Raw genomic sequence first — 20,571 nt, 5'->3', positions numbered from 1 at the left:
TGCAGGGGTCGCAGCTGTGCCTAAGGGCTGGAGTGGGGACATGCTTCCAGGAGCTGCTTGCAGTAAGCGCTGCCTGGAGCCTGCACCCCTGAGCCCCCCGCACCCCCCAATCCCCTGCCACTGCTCTGATCACTCTCCTGCCCTCCGAACCCATTGATCCCAGCCCAAAGCCCTCACACCCCTCCCCCGTATCCCAAACCCCTGCCCAGCCCTGATCCCCCTCCGAGCCCCTCAGTCCCAGCCTGGAGCACCCTCCTGCACCCCAAACCCCTCATCCCTGGCCCCACCCCAGAGCCCTCACCCCCTGCACCCCAAGCTGGAGCCCCCTCCCACACGCTGAACTCCTCATTTCTGGCCACACCCTGGATCCCATACCCCCAGCCACAGCCCTCACCCCCCTCCACATCCCTACCCCCAATTTTGTGAGCATTCATGGCCCACCATACAATTTCCATACCCCACCCCTGAGCTAGGTCTTCAACTTATCTCCATTTATTTTTCATTGTGTTTTTCACTGCTTTGTTTGCTTTCTTGTACTTCAACTAAATATTGGAAAAAGTAAAAGGAGTTTGGGACTTTTCCCTTCAGTGCTTTTCTTCTAGGAGATACCACATCTCTTGGTTTATCCAATTCTTGCTTTGTCTATTTTCATATCTGTGATGGCTGCTGCTTGAATCACCATCTCTGAGCATGTCCCATTTTTCTTCAGTGTTGGTAAATATTAATATTTTATATTAAACGCTCATGATTTCTTGGCTAAACATCTCAGAATCTTATCTGGGTTAGCCACAGGTGCTGGCTAAACAACATTAAAGAGGGTTTTATTTGGGATAAATTAATGTCATTATCCTGCGAGGCTTGTACTTTATTTTCCATTCTGTTTTTACTCTGAACTTTCAGTTTACCAACTCCACACTAGGGTCAGCTGAAGTTTTCTGCAGTGAGTTAGTGTGGTGTTAAATAATGGATTGTGTCCTTTTAACTCTAAACTTGTGATGCTTCGGGAAATGTCAAGGAAAGGAACCACTTGTAACGGATATTGGGCAGGTGTTTCTGAGGTTAATCAAATTAATAATCTATTGAAGGATGCTTTTAGAGTAATTCTTGATAAGATAGCTCAATGGTCTCCAACCTTTTTATGCTCAAAATCACTTTTTGAATTTAAGGGCAACCCAGGATCTACCTCTCCCCTTCCCCAAAGCCCCGCCCTGCTGTCCCCCACCCTCACTCACTTTCACTGGGCTGGGGTTGGAGTTCAGGAGGGGGTGTGGGCTCTGGGCTGAGCCTGGGGCAGGGGCTTAGGGTGCAAGCTCTGGGAGGGGATCAGGGCTGCGGCTTGGGGTGCAGGAGGAGATATGGGATGCTGGCTCTGGGAGGGCTGGGGGCTGGGATATGGCCTCCCACTGGGCAGTATTTACCTCTGGCAGCTCCTAGTTGGCAGTGCAGCGCTGCACTGCCAAGGCAGGCTCCCTGCCTATCCTGGCCCCATGCTGCTCCCGGAAGGGGCCAATGCACCCCTGTGGCCCCTGGGGACAGGGGGGGGGCGGGGCACGTGGCTCCACACGCTGCCCCTCTGCAAGCACCAACCCCACAGCTCCCTGTTCCCAGCCAATGGGAGCTCTGGGGGTGGTGCTTGCAGGCAGGAGTAGTGCTCAGAGGGAGACCCCTCCCTGTTTTTCCTCCCACCACCACAGGGCTGTGCCTGGGAGGGCGTGGGGCCAGGGCACACAGGGAGCCTGTCTTAGCTGCAGCCATGCTGCACTGCTAGAGATTGCGGTCAGCTGGGAGATGCTCTAGAATCGATCAGCTGATCGCAATCAACTGGTTGGTGACCACTGCCTTAGTTCAAGTTGAAATTTCATGCAGTTTTCTTACTTTCAGTTCTGTACTGTTGATTTTCTTTGCTACTTTCTGTTTAAAGTTGATTTTTCTCCGTTTTAATTTCAGTTTGGCAATGGAAAAATTGTTTGTTTTTTTTGTTTTGTTTTGTTTTTCTGATGTCATTGCTTGAAATGCTCTTGCATCCTGGACAGATGAACTGTATCTTGAGCTGATGCAAATGTGATCAGTCTGGTGTGTTTGCCATCTGGTGAATTCCATGTTTCTCTATATATGTCTTTGAGGGAACAAGGTGCTTGCAAGGAGGTTAGACACCAAGCACAATTCAGTGAGTCTCATCATTTTGATTAATGATTCCCAATCTATGCTGCCCCAGTGCTCTTTCCATTCATTTGTTCTCACATCCTACTTTATCATTAGTCACCCATCACAAGGAGTAAATCATGTTTTGGTGTCCCATCTTTTGGGGGCTACTTACCTATTTGTCCCTCTAGCTCAGAGGCCATTGACCCACAGCAAAAATCAGTTGGGGGCCCACATACCACCTCGGGGGTGGGTGGGCTGGGGACTTAACACAGGCTCTGGGGTGGGGCCAGAAGTGGGTGCAGGAGGGGGCTCTGGGCTGAGGCCAAGAGGCTTGGGGTGCACAAGCTGGCTCAGGGCTGGGGTAGGGGATTGGGGTGCAGGAGGCTCTGGCTGGTGGTGCAGGCTCTGGGGTGGGGCTGGGGATGAGGGGTTTAGGATGCGGCAGTGGGCTCAGGGCTGGGGCAGGGAATTGGGGTGTAGGAGGGGGTGTAACTCCAGTAGGGGGTGTGGGCTCTGGGGATGGGATGGGGTTGCGGTGCAGGGGGAGGTTTGGGGTGCAGTCTCTGGGTAGAAGCCTGGGTGCAGGAGGGGGCTCAGGGCTGGGTGCTGGAGGGAGTGTGGGGTGTAGGCTCCAGCTGGGAGGCACTTCCCTTGAGTGGCTCCTGGTTGGCAGTGCATGCTCCCTGCCTGCCCTGCTCAGCTCTGCTCCCTGAAATGGCCGGCATATCCGGCCTCTAGGCAGAGGGGCCTGGCAGCTCCCATTGGCCACAGATCCCAGCCAATTGGAGCTGCAGAGCCAGTGCTGGGGGCAGTGCGCGGTGCTTCCCTGATCGCCCCTCCACCTAGGGGCCGCAGGGATGAGCTGGTGCTCGTGGCTCCAACCCTGCAGGGCAGTGCCGAGGCTCAGGGTGTCCAGCCCATGGTGCAGAGACTTGCTGCAGGCTAGATGAAAAGAAGCAGTGGGCCGGCAGTTCCCACACCCCTGCTCTAGGTGGTAGTAATGCCCTTGGGTTCTGCCTGCTAACCTCCTGATCCATATGGAAACTGACTCTTGGAACACAGGTAAGTATTTAACAAATTGTTAAAGGTGTGAGTTTAGACACTGGAGCTCTGTTTAGCAGAGTCATGGTGGCGTAACCTGACCAGCAGATAGCCCCAACAAATTGGGGGGGGGGGGGAGAGTGTGTTAAAGCAATTGACCAATCAATACATAGCCATGTGAACTCTTGATTGGTTACTTTGTTTACCTAACACCGCCTGAACTGTTAGGTTAAACTAATCAACCAGCCAAGAACTGTTTTTAGGTAAACAGGTATGTTTCACATGAATCATAACCATAAGTAAGATCCTGAGACCTGCATACCTCAGGCCAGGAGTCTCTTCTGCTTATGTGCAGACTTCAAGGTTACACAGCGGACAGTGTGATTTGACTGCTCTAGGCTGCATTTACTCTGTTCGCCGTGTCCTGGCAGCACAGCCTGCATTCCACTGCTTTTCTTTTCTTTCCTTTCCTAACAACTGGGCCTGGCTTAGGTTACCCCTGTCTTTCAGGCATCATAGCTATCATTGGCTCACCAGTCCTCAAAGGAGGCTATTCCTATGGTTATACTTCATTTCAGGGCCTATTTACAAGTTTCTTATCATACTTATAATTTGCTGAACAAGTTCATTTCAATTCTCATTTTCTCTTGAACACTTCACAATCTTAAAATACATTATTTTGGTTCAAAAACACATGAAAAGCGTAGGTTTCAGAGTAGCAGCCGTGTTAGTCTGTATTCACAAAAAGAAAAGGAGGACTTGTGGCACCTTAGAGACTAACCAATTTATTTGAGCATAAGCTTTTGTGCATCCGATGAAGCGAGCTGTAGCTCACAAAAGCTTATGCTCAAATAAATTGGTTAGTCTCTAAGGTGCCACAAGTACTCCTTTTCTTTTTATGAAAAGCATAATTGACAAACAATTTGTAGTCTACATAATACAACTATAGGATGTAACATTACATTCAGAACTCCCTTCGTGGTAGGTGACCATCCCATAACCGATTCACATCAACTATGCTGTCCAATTTTTAATAATTTTAATAACTTTAATAAATTTAATAATTTCAACTTGTTTCACAGTTTTTCCATTAACCATATTCAGTTTTACCTCAATACCTTCAATTACACTTCAGAGGCATTTATAGACCTTATCTTTATCCTCATCACTGTATTCCTCAGTCAGAGCATAGCTCTGTATGATTGACATCTTTAGGAATCTGGTTTGGAATCTGACATATGAGGCATTGGTTGATAGGTGATTCTCTCTTTCCCTTCCCCACCCCCCATCTGTCTTAATGACTGCTGCTACTCCTGAATGTACAGCTGGTACTGCAACCTGAATAGATTAGATGTTTCTTCTCTTGCTTGAAGCACTTCTTATTCCCACCTGTTAGTCTGTTCTCACTGATGCCCAGGATTTCAAGGTCATAGTTGTCCATCTCCCTCACGATCTGTGAGACCTTTGATGTTTAGAACATTGTCCTCTTGTTCCAGTAACTGACTTTGAAGTGTTTTCTTGCTGCCAAGTTCAAACTTTTTGGGGTCCTGACTTCCAGAGACTGCTTTCACTAGGAACCTTCATGCAGCACAACTTGGGTCAGCAGCATTCTCTGCTGAGCTTCCATTTTTACCAGAATGGTAGCCTGGTTCCATTTCTGTCACCAATGAGGTGTTTTTTTTAGATAGAAGGCTGGGGGGGAGAAAACTACAAAAGTTTTATAAAAATGAAATACCAAAACACACTGACTCACTATGTAGCATTCTTATCCCTCATATAGTGAGGCAAAACCAAAGAAGTGGGAATACCTGTATTCCACCTACAGTATGAATGCAATGAACAGTTCTGGTAGTTGGGCTTCTGCCCTTGCAACTGTGGATCAGAATAAGTTTACAGGTACATGCTGGTCCTGATGTGAGTGAGCAGCTTGCACAAAGTGTGCACACATGGATGGATGCTCATGTTTCTGCAGAGAATAGATATTCTTTCAGCTAAGCATAGAATTCCTGATTTTTTTGGGACTGGGAGTGTTACGCATATAAGTTGCAGCAATACTGTATCTTTTGTTTGCATAATGGGTGTTGAATGCTTCACTCTGATAGGCTTATCCTTGGCAAAGTCTCCTGTGGCCTAATTCTAATCTCAGTGTAACTGAGAAGAGAATTTGGCCCTTAGGCTCTGCCAGTGCATGCAAGAATAAAACATGACAGAGTGGTTTGGGCATGAATTTGAGGGTTTTGGCAGCTGGTTTTGGGGAAGAACTTGGAGCTATACTGTGTAAAAAGCAAGGCACTGATCTGTTGGCAGAAACTTTAATTGGCAGGTGGACTGTATGTGAAGGGAAATCACTAGCTTCTTCCTAGATAGAGTGCATGTTTTACAGTGTTTTCTTGGATTGAAAGCAAAACATTTTCTTAACACAGAAGCAACTGAAAAAGGTTCCTTCTCTTGTTAGACAGAGAGTCAACTACTCCATTATTCATACTTCCATTGTTTATCCTTGTAGCAGTTTGACTAAATGGAGTTGGAAACAGAATAACGCTTTGACAGAATTCTTTATTTTTTCTAGACTGAGTTAGTGTGCTACCATTTAACAGTGATAAGTTAACGATCCATCTGCCTCTGTGCGGCTTTTCAGATGGATATTTTAGTGACTAAATTATGTCAGTTTACAGAGGATTACGCTTAAAAGAGCTTTGAAAATTCGCCAAAGAAACCGTACAGGCACACATGAAACCATATCTACAGGAAATAGTAGTGACCTGTCTGTGATAGGAAAAGGTGTTGTGTTTTTGTTTTTTGTTTTAAATTGGGTATCCAGATCCTACAGCACATTGGGGAGGGAGAGAAGATAGAAAGTCTGTTACGAATGACAGAAAGTAAACTTGAATTCCTGTAAAAATGTCATGATGGAAACAACTCCCCCCCCCCCCCCCCCGCAGTAACTTCACTCCACATGCACACCAAAGTCCTGAAGACACTGGAAACAGGAAGCTAAATTATCTAGCGCAGAGGTGGGCAAACTACAGCCCACAGGCCACATCTGGCCCACGGGACCATCCTGCCCAGCCCTTGAGCTCCCGGCTGGGGAGGCTAGGCCCTGGCCCCTCCCCTGCTGTCTCTCCTCCCCCGCAGCCTCAGCTCTCCATGCCGCCAGCGCTCTGGGCGGCCAGGCTGTGAGCTCCTGCCGGGCAGCATGGCAGGCTCCGGTTGGGCAGTGCAGCTGCCAGTCCTGCCACTCTGAGTGGAATGGTAAGGGGGCAGGGAGTGGGGGGGTTGGATTAAGGGGCAGGGAGTTCCAGGGGGCAGTCAAAGAACAGGGAGCAGGCAGCAGTTGGATGGGGTGGAGGTTCTGGGGGGAGCAGTCAGGGGCTGTTGGATACGTGTGGGAGTCTCAGGCAGCCTGTCAGGGGACAGGGAGCGGTTGGATAGGCCTGGGAGTCCCGGGGGGCCTGTCAGGGGGTGCGGGTGTGGATAGGGGTCAGGGGACAAGGAGCAGGGGTGATTGGATAAGAGGTGGGGACCTGGGGGGGGGAGGGAGTTAGGGGCAGGGGGTCCCGGGGGGGGGAGGGAGTTAGGGGACAAGGAGCAGGGGGGGGGGTTGGATGGGTCTGAGGTTCTGAGGGGGGCAGTCAGGGGTAGGAAGTGGGAGGCGGTGGATGGGGGTGGGGCCCAGGCTGTTTGGGGAGGCACAGTCTTCCCTATCCGGCTCGCCGTACAGTTTCACAACCCCGATGTGGCCCTCAGGCCAAAAAGTTTGCCCACCCCGATCTAGCGGATGTACTGGAAATACAATCCAACTTTGGCTATTTGGTCAAGAAGAATATTTTGGTAAAAACCTGTATGATGAATGAAATATTCCAAATCACCTAATCTTATGACAAAATAAATGAATGGCAACATATTTACTGCAACAAAATGGTGTATAGTTTTATGTAGCAAAATGTATTAAACCAACAAGTTTAAATACATTAATGAATTTTAACTTGTTGTGCAAAATTAATTCTCAGTAAAGTCAACATGAGTGAAGAGACTATATGTACCCCAGTTAGGAAGCTGGGCATGCACCGGAATTTAAATTTCATTGCTTTTGAAGGGGCTCTGGGCTGGAGGTGCTGGCTCTCCCCTGGAGGAGTTCTGGGCCCCCACTGATTATTGTGAGGGGGGGGGAGGGAGTGTGCCCCTGCTTGCCCCCCATTGTGCATGCCCCTGAGTGACATACATCTTTGGTATACTAGTATCTCAGGAACTTTTTTGGACACGAGATATACTGATTTCTCAGTGTGTGGTTATATTTAATGCCTTGTTCTGCCTTTCTCTTCTAGATTAGAGAGCCCTTTATTACCCATGCAGGTACTTATTCGCTGTTATCAAGTAATGTATCAATCTTTTTCTGATAAAATAAACTGATTGAATCCTTTAAGCCTCTCACTACAAGGCATTTTGTTTTCTTTCTTCCGCAAATGATTTAATTTTTCAGTTTATATTCCAGGTGGAAATTCCATTCCAAAATTTCAAAGTTAAGTGTGTAAGATAAATGTGCTGAATTTGTACTACTGGGTTTACGTTTTAGTTTAAGTGTTTGTTTGCAGGATCAGGCCCTTATTTTCTAAATAGAAGTGACTAAACATTCAAAAGGTACTGAGGAAGCACATACTGTACCTTTAAAAATATTGGCCTCCATGTTTTAAAGTACATTTACTTTCTTGGGGTTTTATGCTTCACAGCCTGTTGGTTGTATTCTGGTTTTAGGTTCTAGATCCACAACTTCCTGAACACCAAGTATTTGTTGCAATTGAACTTCCAAAAAAGGAATGGGGGGGGGAGAGAACAAAAAAAACCCGTGGTGCTAGCTTTTCCCTTAAAGAACAGACCTGTGAAATAGATCAGTGATGATCACTGCCAGATTTATTTCTGGAACGTGAATGTGAAACTCTTTCTTCTAAGTAGCAGAGTGCTAGTCTAAATGTCATAGAAAGGACACTCATTTCAGACTAAGAATGATCATGTATTCAGCATGCAGCTGTCTAGACAGCAAATCTGCACCAAAAAGATAGCTATGTCAACACACTCTGGTTTTGAAGTGCATTTATCAGGAATAAGGCATGGTGAGCCAAGTACATAATGCATCAAAAATCACTGTCTGATATTTCATAAGAGAACAGAAGTATTGCTTAGTAATGGGAATCTTATCTCTCTGGCATGCAGATTCCTTCACCACTTCAGATGTCCTTTGCATGGTAGGGTGATTTGGTGGGTTGGCGATTTTTTTTTTTTGGGTGATATGTCCAAATAAGTAGGCCACCCCTCCTGGGGTAGCAAAAGTCTGAACAAATATAAATCTGTTTTCCACCCAGTATATTCATTTAGTCACAGAACTCCCTTTGGGGGTGGGGCCTTATCTTCTCCATTTTCCTGGAGTGTAACACTACTTCATTCGGTCTTTCCCTCTGGTCTAAGGCTTCCTCTTTTTAAGCTCCACCATGCTCTACCATGGCTGGAGGCATTTCCACACCTCTTCTGTATGGTGTATAATCTATAGCTTTCAAAAATCATACATTAGGCCCCAAAATCAAGAGAGAGATTTTTTTTAAAGTTGGGTTTTATTTGCCTTCTGGGTTTTGAGCTGTTAAGCTTTTTGTTTTCAAGCTTCTCTCTGCAATTATGAAAGCTATAAACTTACTTTTTGAAATTAGAAGTTGAGATTCTGACATTCATTTGATTCCCAGAACTGTGGCTTTAAGAAAAACACTAGCTATCACATGACTCTCAATAAAATCATGTCGGTTGGCAACCCTCCCTCTATTTTAGGCTCTCTGTAGCTGCTGTCCACTCCACCCAAAAAATAATTCCTGCTTCACTTATCTCCAAAGCACTTGCTTGCCATCCTTCTAGGCCTCCTCCCCAACCCTTTCCTCAATCTTCTTCCAGATAGGTTTCCTCAAGAGCCTTCTCCATCAGCTCCCTTCTATGGGTTTCTTACTTGGGTCTCCCTCATGCTGAGTGGAGCATAATAGCCCTGCCCCTCTTTCCTTTTCCTTTCCTACCCTCCCCTTCCCTTTTTTATAGACTTCTGTCATATGACTCTTCATGCAACTACAAGTCCCAGAATGCCTGTCCTTAAAGAAACCAGGGGCCAGTAAAAGATGTTACCTCACCCACCTCGTCTCTCTAATATACTGCGACTAACACAGGTACAGCTATACTGCATGTCCTTAAAGAGTCAGAATAGGATGGGCTGGACCTATGCCTGCCTTTAAAAGAATAACTTGCCCTGTGACACCACACACACACACACAAAACTCCTTCTATGGGAAAGCTATTTAGGGCTAGAAAGTTTCAATGTATTGTTTTAGCATGATACTAAATGCAGGAGTCTGAACGCTTCCTCAGGCTGAGCTAGTTTCCATCTTTAGCTTTGTTATCTTGAATTTTGTGAAGTGCAATGATGCTGATAGTATACATTGTAGCTTATCTGACATTTAACATTAAAATTATGACAAATTTTGAGTTAAGAGGGTTATTGTGTCTTCAGGATAATTTGCTGGCATAACTTATTTTGTTAGGCCCTCATGCCATATTTTGAGCACTTGTGCCCAATATTATGTAAGATCGTATGCCACTTACCCCAAGCAGGTCCATATAATGCAATAATACCATATAATAAGATAAATATAGTTTTAGAGGGACTTCCCCTTGACAGTGGGGATTCTGACAGTTCACCTGAATGGAAATCTATTTGTGACCAAAAAAAACCAAAACCAAAACAAACCTTAAATGGGCACTAATGCATTCTAATTAATTTAATGAACCACTGAGGTACCACAAGTATTCTAGCAAGAGGCTCCCACAAAAAGTCTGTCCCCCTTTCCAGTGATTAAACCCAATGTATGAGGGAGGAGGGTAGAATTCTGCAGAGTATGGGCAGAGGGACTGAATTATCTATTTGTTTTTTTCCTATTTAAGCAAAATTCCTCATCACAACCATAACTAAGGAGGGAGACAGCATCACTAGGCAAACTTTTATTACAGGGGTCTCAAACACACGGCCTGTGGAGTTATTTCCTGTGGCCCACCATAGGTGCCAACTCCACTAGCAGCCAGGCTCCCCTCCCCCCGAGTGCGCTGCTCCTCCGCCTACCTCCCAGTACTTCCTGCTGCCAAACAGCTGTTTGGTGGTGCTTAGGACTTTCCGGGAGGGAGTGGGGAGGAGCAGGGACATGGAGTGCTCAGGGGAGGAGGCGGAGAAGAGGTGGGGCCGGGGCAGGGATTGGAATAGGGGCAGGGAGGGGGCAGAGTTGGGGCAGGGACTTTGGGGAAGGGGTTGGAATGGGGGCTGGGAAGAGGCAGGGCCTCATGGAAGGGGTGGAGTGGGGGTGGGGCAGGGGGTGGCCTTTAACCGAAGTAATTCTAAAAGTAAATGCGTGTTTTGTCATTTGAGTGAAGTGCAGTACTGAGTATTTTATAGTTTATTAAAATCCCGCTTCTCATTACACTTTTTTAAAAGTTAATACATTGACTTTTAATAGCATACTATATTATTTATTTATTTTTACTATACTTTTGTATCGTTGTATGAAAAGGTTTCAGTGATGCAGCCCTTGGGCCAACGTACTAGTCCTCAGGTGGCCCTCATGGTGACTTGAGTTTGAGATCCCTGCTTTATTAAGTGTCCTTCACTTACAATGGTTGTACTTTAGTCCTGAAATACTGTGGGTTCTGATAGTGTTGCACAATGTTCTGCTTCTGCAGTTTGATTTTTTCCTAAAGGGATTAGTGAGACTGTCCGGGAAATGGAATAGTACGAAAAAAGCCACACTGCATGTCCTTAAGGATACTAGCCTGAGTGAAAGGATATAATAAAGAACAAAAAAAACCTTAGCTAAAAATGACTGAAGCAAGTGGATGTCATAGCCTTGCATGATGAAGCTGATGTGACACAAATAAAGATCAGCAGCTTGTTCAGTGTGTACTATGCCTGCAGCTGCACTTGTGTTTGTTCCAGCCCTGCTCCAACCTGCTTCCAATCCAGCTTCAACTTGCTACTAGTCCCTGTTCCAGTCCCTATTCCCTTCCGCTTCTGACTTCTGGTTTCAATCCCCAGCTCTGTCTCTGGCTTATGCTTCTGGTTGACCTTCCGGCTCTGACATTTGGCTTCTATGCCTGTAACACTGACCCTTGGCTCATTCCTGGACTCTACTCACCCTGGATCCAGCTGTAACCAGCAGGGAAAATGCTCATTTCAACCACTAGGCCTGACCACTCCAAGGCCTGGTTGGCTACAGTATTATCATCTGCACTTTACAGATAAACACTCTGTGCCTCAAGTCTCTCAGCCCTGGTCTACACTAGGACTTTAGGTCGAATTTAGCAGCGTTAAATTGATGTAAACCTGCACCCGTCCACACAATGAAGCCCTTTATTTCGACTTAAAGTGCTCTTTTAAATCGATTTCCTTACTCCACCCCTGACAAGTGGATTAGCGCTTAAATCGACGTTGCCGGCTCGAATTTGGGGTACTGTGGACACAATTCGATGGTATTGGCCTCCGGGAGCTATCCCAGAGTGCTCCATTGTGACCGCTCTGGACAGCACTCTCAACTCAGATGCACTGGCCAGGTAGACAGGAAAAGAACCGCGAACTTTTGAATCTCATTTCCTGTTTGGCCAGCGTGGCAAGCTGCAGGTGACCATGCAGAGCTCATCAGCACAGGTGACCATGATGGAGTCCCAGAATTGCAAAAGAGCTCCAGCATGGACCGAACAGGAGGTACGGGATCTGATCGCTGTTTGGGGAGAGGAATCCGTGCTATCAGAACTCCGTTCCAGTTTTCGAAATGCCAAAACCTTTGTCAAAATCTCCCAGGGCATGAAGGACAGAGGCCATAACAGGGACCCGAAGCAGTGCCGCATGAAACTGAAGGAGCTGAGGCAAGCCTACCAGAAAACCAGAGAGGCGAACAGCCGCTCTGGGTCAGAGCCCCAAACATGCCGCTTCTATGATGAGCTGCATGCCATTTTAGGGGGTTCAGCCACCACTACCCCAGCCGTGTTGTTTGACTCCTTCAATGGAGATGGAGGCAATACAGAAGCAGGTTTTGGGGACGAAGAAGATGATGATGATGAGGAGGAGGTTGTAGATAGCTCACAGCAAGCAAGCGGAGAAACCGGTTTTCCCGACAGCCAGGAACTGTTTCTCACCCTAGACCTGGAGCCAGTACCCCCCGAACCCACCCAAGGCTGCCTTCTGGACCCAGCAGGCGGAGAAGGGACCTCTGGTGAGTGTACCTTTTAAAATACTATACATGGTTTAAAAGCAAGCATGTGAAAGGATTACTTTGCCCTGGCATTTGCGGTTCTCCTAGATGTAGTCCTAAAGCCTTTGCAAAAGGTTTCTGGGGAGGGCAGCCTTATTGCGTCCTTCATGGTAGGACACTTTACCACTCCAGGCCAGTAACACATACTCGGGAATCATTGTAGAACAAAGCATTGCAGTGTATGTTTGCTGGCGTTCAAACAACATCCGTTCTTTATCTCTCTGTGTTATCCTCAGGAGAGTGAGATATAATTCATGGTCACCTGGCTGAAATAGTGCTTTTCTTCAGGGGACACTCAGAGGAGCCCATCCCTGCTGGGCTGTTTGCCTGTGGCTAAACAGAAATGTTCCCCGCTGTTAGCCACAGGGAGGGGGGAAGGTTGAGGGGGTAGTCACGCGGTGGGAGGAGGCAAAATGCGACCTTGTAACGAAAGCACATGTGCTATGTATGTAATGTTAACAGCAAGGTTTACCCTGAAAGACTGTAGCCACTGTTTTATAAAATGTCTTTTTAAATACCGCTGTCCCTTTTTTTTTTTTCTCCACCAGCTGCATGTGTTTCAATGATCACAGGATCTTCTCCTTCCCAGAGGCTAATGAATCTTAGAAAGAAAAAAAAACGCACTCGCGATGAAATGTTCTCCGAGCTCATGCTGTCCTCCCACACTGACAGAGCACAGACGAATGCGTGGAGGCAAATAATGTCAGAGTGCAGGAAAGCACAAAATGACCGGGAGGAGAGGTGGCGGGCTGAAGAGAGTAAGTGGCGGGCTGAAGACAGGGCTGAAGCTCAAATGTGGCGGCAGCGTGATGAGAGGAGGCAGGATTCAATGCTGAGGCTGCTGCAGGACCAAACCAGTATGCTCCAGTGTATGGTTGAGCTGCAGCAAAGGCAGCTCGAGCACAGACTGCCACTGCTGCCCCTCTGTAACCAACCGCCCTCCTCCCCAAGTTCCATAGCCTCCACACCCAGACGCCCAAGAACGCGGTGGGGGGGCCTCCGGCCAACCAGCCACTCCACCACAGAGGATTGCCCAAAAAAAAGAAGGCTGTCATTCAATAAATTTTAAAGTTGTAAACTTTTAAAGTGCTGTGCTTAAAGTGCTGTGTGGCATTTTCCTTCTCTCCTCCACCACCCCTCCTGGGCTACCTTGGTAGTCATCCCCCTATTTGTGTGATGAATGAATAAAGAATGCATGAATGTGAAGCAACAATGACTTTATTGCCTGTGCAAGCGGTGATTGAAGGGAGGAGGGGCGGGTGGTTAGCTTACAGGGAAGTAGAGTGAACCAAGGGGTGGGGGGTTTCATCAAGGAGAAACAAACAGAACTTTCACACCGTAGCCTGGCCAGTCATGAAACTGGTTTTCAAAGCTTCTCTGATGCGTACCGCGCCCTCCTGTGCTCTTCTAACCGCCCTGGTGTCTGGCTGCGCGTAACCAGCAGCCAGGCGATTTGCCTCAACCTCCCACCCCGCCATAAACGTCTCCCCCTTACTCTCACAGATATTGTGGAGCACACAGCAAGCAGTAATAACAGTGGGAATATTGGTTTCGCTGAGGTCTAAGCGAGTCAGTAAACTGCGCCAGCGTGCCTTTAAACGTCCAAATGCACATTCTACCACCATTCTGCACTTGCTCAGCCTGTAGTTGAACAGCTCCTGACTACTGTCCAGGCTGCCTGTGTACGGCTTCATGAGCCATGGCATTAAGGGGTAGGCTGGGTCCCCAAGGATACATATAGGCATTTCAACATCCCCAACAGTTATTTTCTGGTCTGGGAATAAAGTCCCTTCCTGCAGCTTTTGAAACAGACCAGAGTTCCTGAAGATGCAAGCATCATGCACCTTTCCCGGCCATCCCACGTTAATGTTGGTGAAACGTCCCTTGTGATCCACCAGAGCTTGCAGCACTATCGAAAAGTACCCCTTGCGGTTTATGTACTCGGCGGCTTGGTGCTCCGGTGCCAAGATAGGGATATGGGTTCCGTCTATAGCCCCACCACAGTTAGGGAATCCCATTGCAGCAAAGCCATCCACTATGACCTGCACATTTCCCAGGGTCACTACCCTTGATATCAGCAGATCTTTGATTGCGTGGGCTACTTGCATCACAGCAGCCCCCACAGTAGATTTGCCCACTCCAAATTGATTCCCAACTGACCGGTAGCTGTCTGGCGTTGCAAGCTTCCACAGGGCTATCGCCACTCGCTTCTCAAGTGTGAGGGCTGCTCTCATCTTGGTATTCATGCGCCTCAGGGCAGGGGAAAGCAAGTCACAAAGTTCCATGAAAGTGCCCTTACGCATGCGAAAGTTTCGCAGCCACTGGGAATCGTCCCAGACCTGCAACACTATGCGGTCCCACCAGTCTGTGCTTGTTTCCCGAGCCCAGAATCGGCGTTCCACAGCATGAACCTGCCCCATTAGCACCATGATGCATGCATTGGCAGGGCCCATGCTTTCAGAGAAATCTGTGTCCATGTCCTGATCACTCACGTGACCGCGCTGACGTCGCCTCCTCGCCCGGTATCGCTTTGCCAGGTTCTGGTGCTGCATATACTGCTGGATAATGCGTGTGGTGTTTAATGTGCTCCTAATTGCCAAAGTGAGCTGAGCGGCCTCCATGCTTGCCTTGGTATGGCGTCCGCACAGAAAAAAAGGCGCGGAACGATTGTCTGCCGTTGCTCTGACGGAGGGAGGGGCGACTGACGACACGGCTTACAGGGTTGGCTTCAGGGAGCTAAAATCAACAAAGGGGGTGCCTGTACATCAAGGAGTATTTCAGGCAGGACTTCACGGAGGGTTCCAATAAGAAATGGTGCACCTAAGTTATCGTTCTTATTGGAACAAGGAGGTTAGCCTGGCCTCTGATTGATACATGGCTAGATTTACCTCGCTGCACCTTCTCTGTGAGTGACTGCAGTGTGACCTAGAGGAATGAGTCCCCTAGACAGGGGAGGAGGCAAATGAGTACAAAACAAATCTGGTCTATTTCTTGTTTTGACCCACTCCATCTATCTTTTACATCTTTGGCTGGCAGCAGACGGTGCAGAAGGACTGCATGCTATCCACATCTCATGGCTGCTCGGCAGAAGATGGTACAGTACGACTGCTAGCCATCCCCATCTCTTGCCTGCCTGGCAGAAGATGGTACAGTATGACTGCTAGCAGTCCGTATCGCCTGCCCGCTCACCATAAGACGGTTCAATAGGACTGACTGCAGGACTAAAGAGAATGACCTGGTCAAGTCACTCCAAATTTAGTCCCTGCGCCCATGTCTGCCCAGGCGCTCCTTGGACACGACGAGGACAACTACCAATCGTATTGCACCGTCTGCTGCCAGAAGGCAATGGGTTGCTGCTACTGTGCAGCAAAGCCGTACCGCGTCTGCCAGCACCCAGGAGACATAGGGTGACGGTTACCTCAGCGGGCTCCATGCTTGCAGTGGTATGGCGTCTGCACAGGTAACTCAGGAAAAAAGGCGCGAAATGATTGTCTGCCCTTGCTTTCACGGAGGGAGGGAGGGAACGGGGGCCTGACGATATGTACCCAGAACCACCCGCGACAATGTTTTAGCCCCATCAGGCATTGGGATCTCAACCCAGAATTCCAATGGGCAGCGGAGACTGCGGGAACTGTGGGATAGCTACCCACAGTGCAACGCTCCAGAAGTCGACTCTAGCCTCGGTACTGTGGAAGCGCTCCGCCAAGTTAATGCACTTAGAGCATTTTCTGTGGGGACACACACACTCGAATATATAAAACCGATTTCTAAAAAACCGACTTCTATAAATTCGACCTTATTCCGTAGTGTAGACATACCCTAAGTGACCTGCCCAAGGTCTGGCAGAATCAAGAACTGAATCCAGAGCTCCTGAGTGTCAGCCTAGTACCTAACCCACAGGCCCTCTCTCCTTTCAATCTCTCCATGCTTCTCTGTCACAGTTGACAGTATCACTGTTCATCCTGTCACTCTTTCTCAGGCCCACAACCTAAGGGGGGTGAGTGTGTGGGGGCAGTTTCTTCCTTTGTTCTTGCCCCTCAGTTCTTGATCCTTTTTAATCTATATTGTTTCTTTTTAAATGGTTACTTACGTTGTCTGGTTTATTATGTACATGGGTCACTAGAGGTAGGAACCACTGCTCCCAGTTGTGACCAGAGTCCAAAATAGTGCAATATCCATACAGACAATCCTATTGCAGAATCACGGTTGCTATGATTTAAAACTGTTTTTTCTTTGAAAATTGCCTGCAGGTGTGTCATCACTATAGGTCGGTCAGTCTATCTAATCTATTTGTATTTATCTGCCGCCCCACCCATTACTATTGTATCTGAGTGCCTCAAAAGCTTTATAAAGCATTTACCCTAACAACATCCATGTGAGGTACTAGTATGCCCATTTTACAGATGGGGAAGTGAGGCACAGTGACTTGTCCAAGATCACACAGGAAGCCTGTGGCAGAGCAGAGGCTTTAACCCTGGTCTCCCAAATACTAGGCTATAGCCCTAAGCACTGAACCACCCTTCCTCACGAGCATCAAGGTCTTGTAAGTATCAGAGGGGTAGCCGTGTTAGTCTGTATCCACAAAAACAACGAGGAGTCCAGTGGCACCTTAAAGACTAGAAGAAGTGGGGTTTTTTTTACCCACAAAAGCTTATGTCCAAATAAATCTGTTAGCCTTTAAGGTGCCACCAGACTCCTCATTGCTTTTAAGGTCTTATAAGGTCATTGACAAACAGTCCTCACAGCATAAGGAAAGCTGAGTTTCCTGTATAGCAAGTGGGCCTAACATCTTTATGATATGTAAAGAGAAACCAAGCAATGCTGCAATTTCTCAGGTTTTTCTTCTATAAAATGATTGGTTTGGCTGAAATCCTCTCTATTTTAAATTCAGGTGATCTATAATGTACAGCCACTTAAAATTCTACCAGCTAATTACATTTCTGTGCAATGGCTACAGATTTTCTGTTCCCAAGTCTTCAGCCACTATACTTAAAATGTTCTCACCTGTTTCAAGTGTCTGCATGTACAACAGCTCCTTCCTGTGGAATGAACTTGAGTGGATTATCATTCCAATATGTATCTATGGATTCTAGTAACTGTATTTTTATTATTTCTTAGGCAACCCATTGAGTCTCACTATGGGAGTTGTGGTAGTTGATGATGCTCCATCTGGTGTCAAAGCCCCTGACGGGGGTTGGGGCTGGGCCGTTCTCTTTGGAGGCTTTGTCATCACTGGATTTTCCTATGCCTTTCCAAAGGCCGTTAGTGTCTTCTTTAAAGAGCTTATCCGGGAGTTTGGTGTTGGATACAGTGACACAGCATGGATCTCCTCCATTCTACTGGCTATGCTTTATGGAACAGGTAAATAGTATCTATTTTTAAAACCGTGTAGTCTAGAAGGAAAGGTCTTATTTGTCTGTTTGCTTCCCAATGTGAATCTTAAGTGCCCACAGTTAATCTGCATGCAAAACAAGCATTCTGAAAAAAATTAATTATGGGGCAACATATGAATTGTCAGTTCCCTGGGTATATCCATCCATGTCTATAATGTAACTTCCTTTTCATCCTCCTCAGTAGAAGAAGATAGTTGCACAGCACTCTGAAGCTGCAAAGTGCTAAGCATGCATATCTCTATTGATTTAATCTATAGATTTGCATTTCTTCCCTAAGCATGGGAAGAAATGCAAATCTATAGATTAAATCATAGAATATCAGGGTTGGAAGGGACCCCAGAAGGTCATCTAGTCCAACCCCCTGCTCGAAGCAGGACCAATTCCCAGTTAAATCATCCCAGCCAGGGCTTTGTCAAGCCTGACCTTAAAAACCTCTAAGGAAGGAGATTCTACCACCTCCCTAGGTAACGCATTCCAGTGTTTCACCACCCTCTTAGTGAAAAAGTTTTTCCTAATATCCAATCTAAACCTCCCCCACTGCAGCTTGAGACCATTACTCCTCGTTCTGTCATCTGCTACCATTGAGAACAGTCTAGAGCCATCCTCTTTGGAACCCCCTTTCAGGTAGTTGAAAGCAGCTATCAAATCCCCCCTCATTCTTCTCTTCTGCAGGCTAAACAATCCCAGCTCCCTCAGCCTCTCCTCATAACTCATGTGTTCCAGACCCCTAATCATTTTTGTTGCCCTTCGCTGGACTCTCTCCAATTTATCCACATCCTTCTTGAAGTGTGGGGCCCAAAACTGGACACAGTACTCCAGATGAGGCCTCACCAATGTCGAATAGAGGGGAACGATCACGTCCCTCGATCTGCTCGCTATGCCCCTACTTATACATCCCAAAATGCCATTGGCCTTCTTGGCAACAAAGGCACACTGCTGACTCATATCCAGCTTCTCGTCCACTGTCACCCCTAGGTCCTTTTCCGCAGAACTGCTGCCTAGCCATTCGGTCCCTAGTCTGTAGCTCTGCATTGGGTTCTTCCGTCCTAATTGCAGGACCCTGCACTTATCCTTATTGAACCTCATCAGATTTCTTTTGGCCCAATCCTCCAATTTGTCTAGGTCCTTCTGTATCCTATCCCTCCCCTCCAGCGTATCTACCACTCCTCCCAGTTTAGTATCATCCACAAATTTGCTGAGAGTGCAATCCACACCATCCTCCAGATCATTTATGAAGATATTGAACAAAACCGGCCCCAGGACTGACCCTTGGGGCACTCCACTTGATACCGGCTGCCAACTAGACATGGAGCCATTGATAACTACCCGTTGAGCCCGACAATCTAGCCAGCTTTCTACCCACCTTATAGTGCATTCTTCCAGCCCATACTTCCTTAACTTGCTGACAAGAATACTGTGGGAGACCGTGTCAAAAGCTTTGCTAAAGTCAAGAAACAATACATCCACTGCTTTCCCTTCATCCACAGAACCAGTAGTCTCATCATAAAAGGCGATTAGATTAGTCAGGCATGACCTTCCCTTGGTGAATCCATGCTGGCTGTTCCTGATCACTTTCCTCTCATGCAAGTGCTTCAGGATTGATTCTTTGAGGACCTGCTCCATGATTTTTCCAGGGACTGAGGTGAGGCTGACTGGCCTCTAGTTCCCAGGATCCTCCTTCTTCTTCCCTTTTTTAAAGATTGGCACTACATTAGCCTTTTTCCAGTCATCCGGGACTTCCCCCGTTCGCCACGAGTTTTCAAAGATAATGGCCAATGGCTCTGCAATCACAGCCGCCAATTCCTTCAGCACTCTCGGATGCAACTCGTCCGGCCCCATGGACTTGTGCACGTCCAGCTTTTCTAAATAGTCCCTAACCACCTCTATCTCCACAGAGGGCTGGCCATCTCTTCCCCATTTTGCGATGCCCAGCACAGCAGTCTGGGAGCTGACCTTGTTAGTGAAAACAGAGGCAAAAAAAGCATTGAGTACATTAGCTTTTTCCACATCCTCTGTCACTAGGTTGCCTCCCTCATTCAGTAAGGGGCCCACACTTTCCTTGGCTTTCTTCTTGTTGCCAACATACCTGAAGAAACCCTTCTTGTTACTCTTGACATCTCTGGCTAGCTGCAGCTCTAGGTGCGATTTGGCCCTCCTGATATCATTCCTACATGCCCGAGCAATATTTTTATACTCTTCCCTGGTCATATGTCCAACCTTCCACTTCTTGTAAGCCTCTTTTTTATGTTTAAGATCCACTAGGATTTCACCATTAAGCTAAGCTGGTCGCCTGCCATATTTACTATTCTTTCGACTCATCGGGATGGTTTGTCCCTGTAACCTCAACAGGGATTCCTTGAAATACAGCCAGCTCTCCTGGACTCCTTTCCCCTTCAAGTTAGTCCCCCAAATCAATAGAGAAATTGGATTGTTCTGAAAAAAGAAAAGGAGTACTTGTGGCACCTTAGACACTAACCAATTTATTTGAGCATAAGCTTTCGTGAGCTACAGCTCACTTCATCGGATGCATATTGTGGAAAGTGTAGAAGATCTTTTTATATACACACAAAGCATGAAAAAATACCTCCTCCCACCCCACTCTCCTGCTGCTAATAGCTTATCTAAAGTGATCACTCTCCTTACAATGTGTATGATAATCAAGGTGGGCCATTTCC

General features: G+C 47.2%; 2 protein-coding genes across 3 annotated transcripts in view; one reads left to right on the top strand and one right to left on the bottom strand.

Moving 5' to 3' along the window:
• SLC16A3 (solute carrier family 16 member 3) overlaps positions 1-20,571 on the top strand; it is a 44,663-nt gene that overhangs the window by 13,424 nt on the left and 10,668 nt on the right. For both annotated transcript variants that reach the window (XM_048817230.2, XM_048817231.2), the window contains exon 2: positions 17,622-17,864. In XM_048817230.2, coding sequence (XP_048673187.1) covers positions 17,642-17,864 — 223 coding nt within the window. In that variant the 5' untranslated portion in view covers positions 17,622-17,641. The remainder of the gene's footprint in view (positions 1-17,621; positions 17,865-20,571) is intronic.
• The window catches only part of CSNK1D (casein kinase 1 delta), a 103,960-nt gene continuing 88,240 nt past the window's right edge, over positions 4,852-20,571 (bottom strand). The window contains exon 9 of the mRNA XM_048817235.2: positions 4,852-4,878. Within this exon, the coding sequence (XP_048673192.1) occupies positions 4,867-4,878 (12 nt within the window). The 3' untranslated portion in view covers positions 4,852-4,866. The remainder of the gene's footprint in view (positions 4,879-20,571) is intronic.

This window comes from Caretta caretta, chromosome 14, assembly GCF_965140235.1.
Source record: "Caretta caretta isolate rCarCar2 chromosome 14, rCarCar1.hap1, whole genome shotgun sequence".
NCBI classification, from domain to species: domain Eukaryota; kingdom Metazoa; phylum Chordata; order Testudines; family Cheloniidae; genus Caretta; species Caretta caretta.
This window is presented reverse-complemented; position numbering and strand designations above follow the sequence as displayed.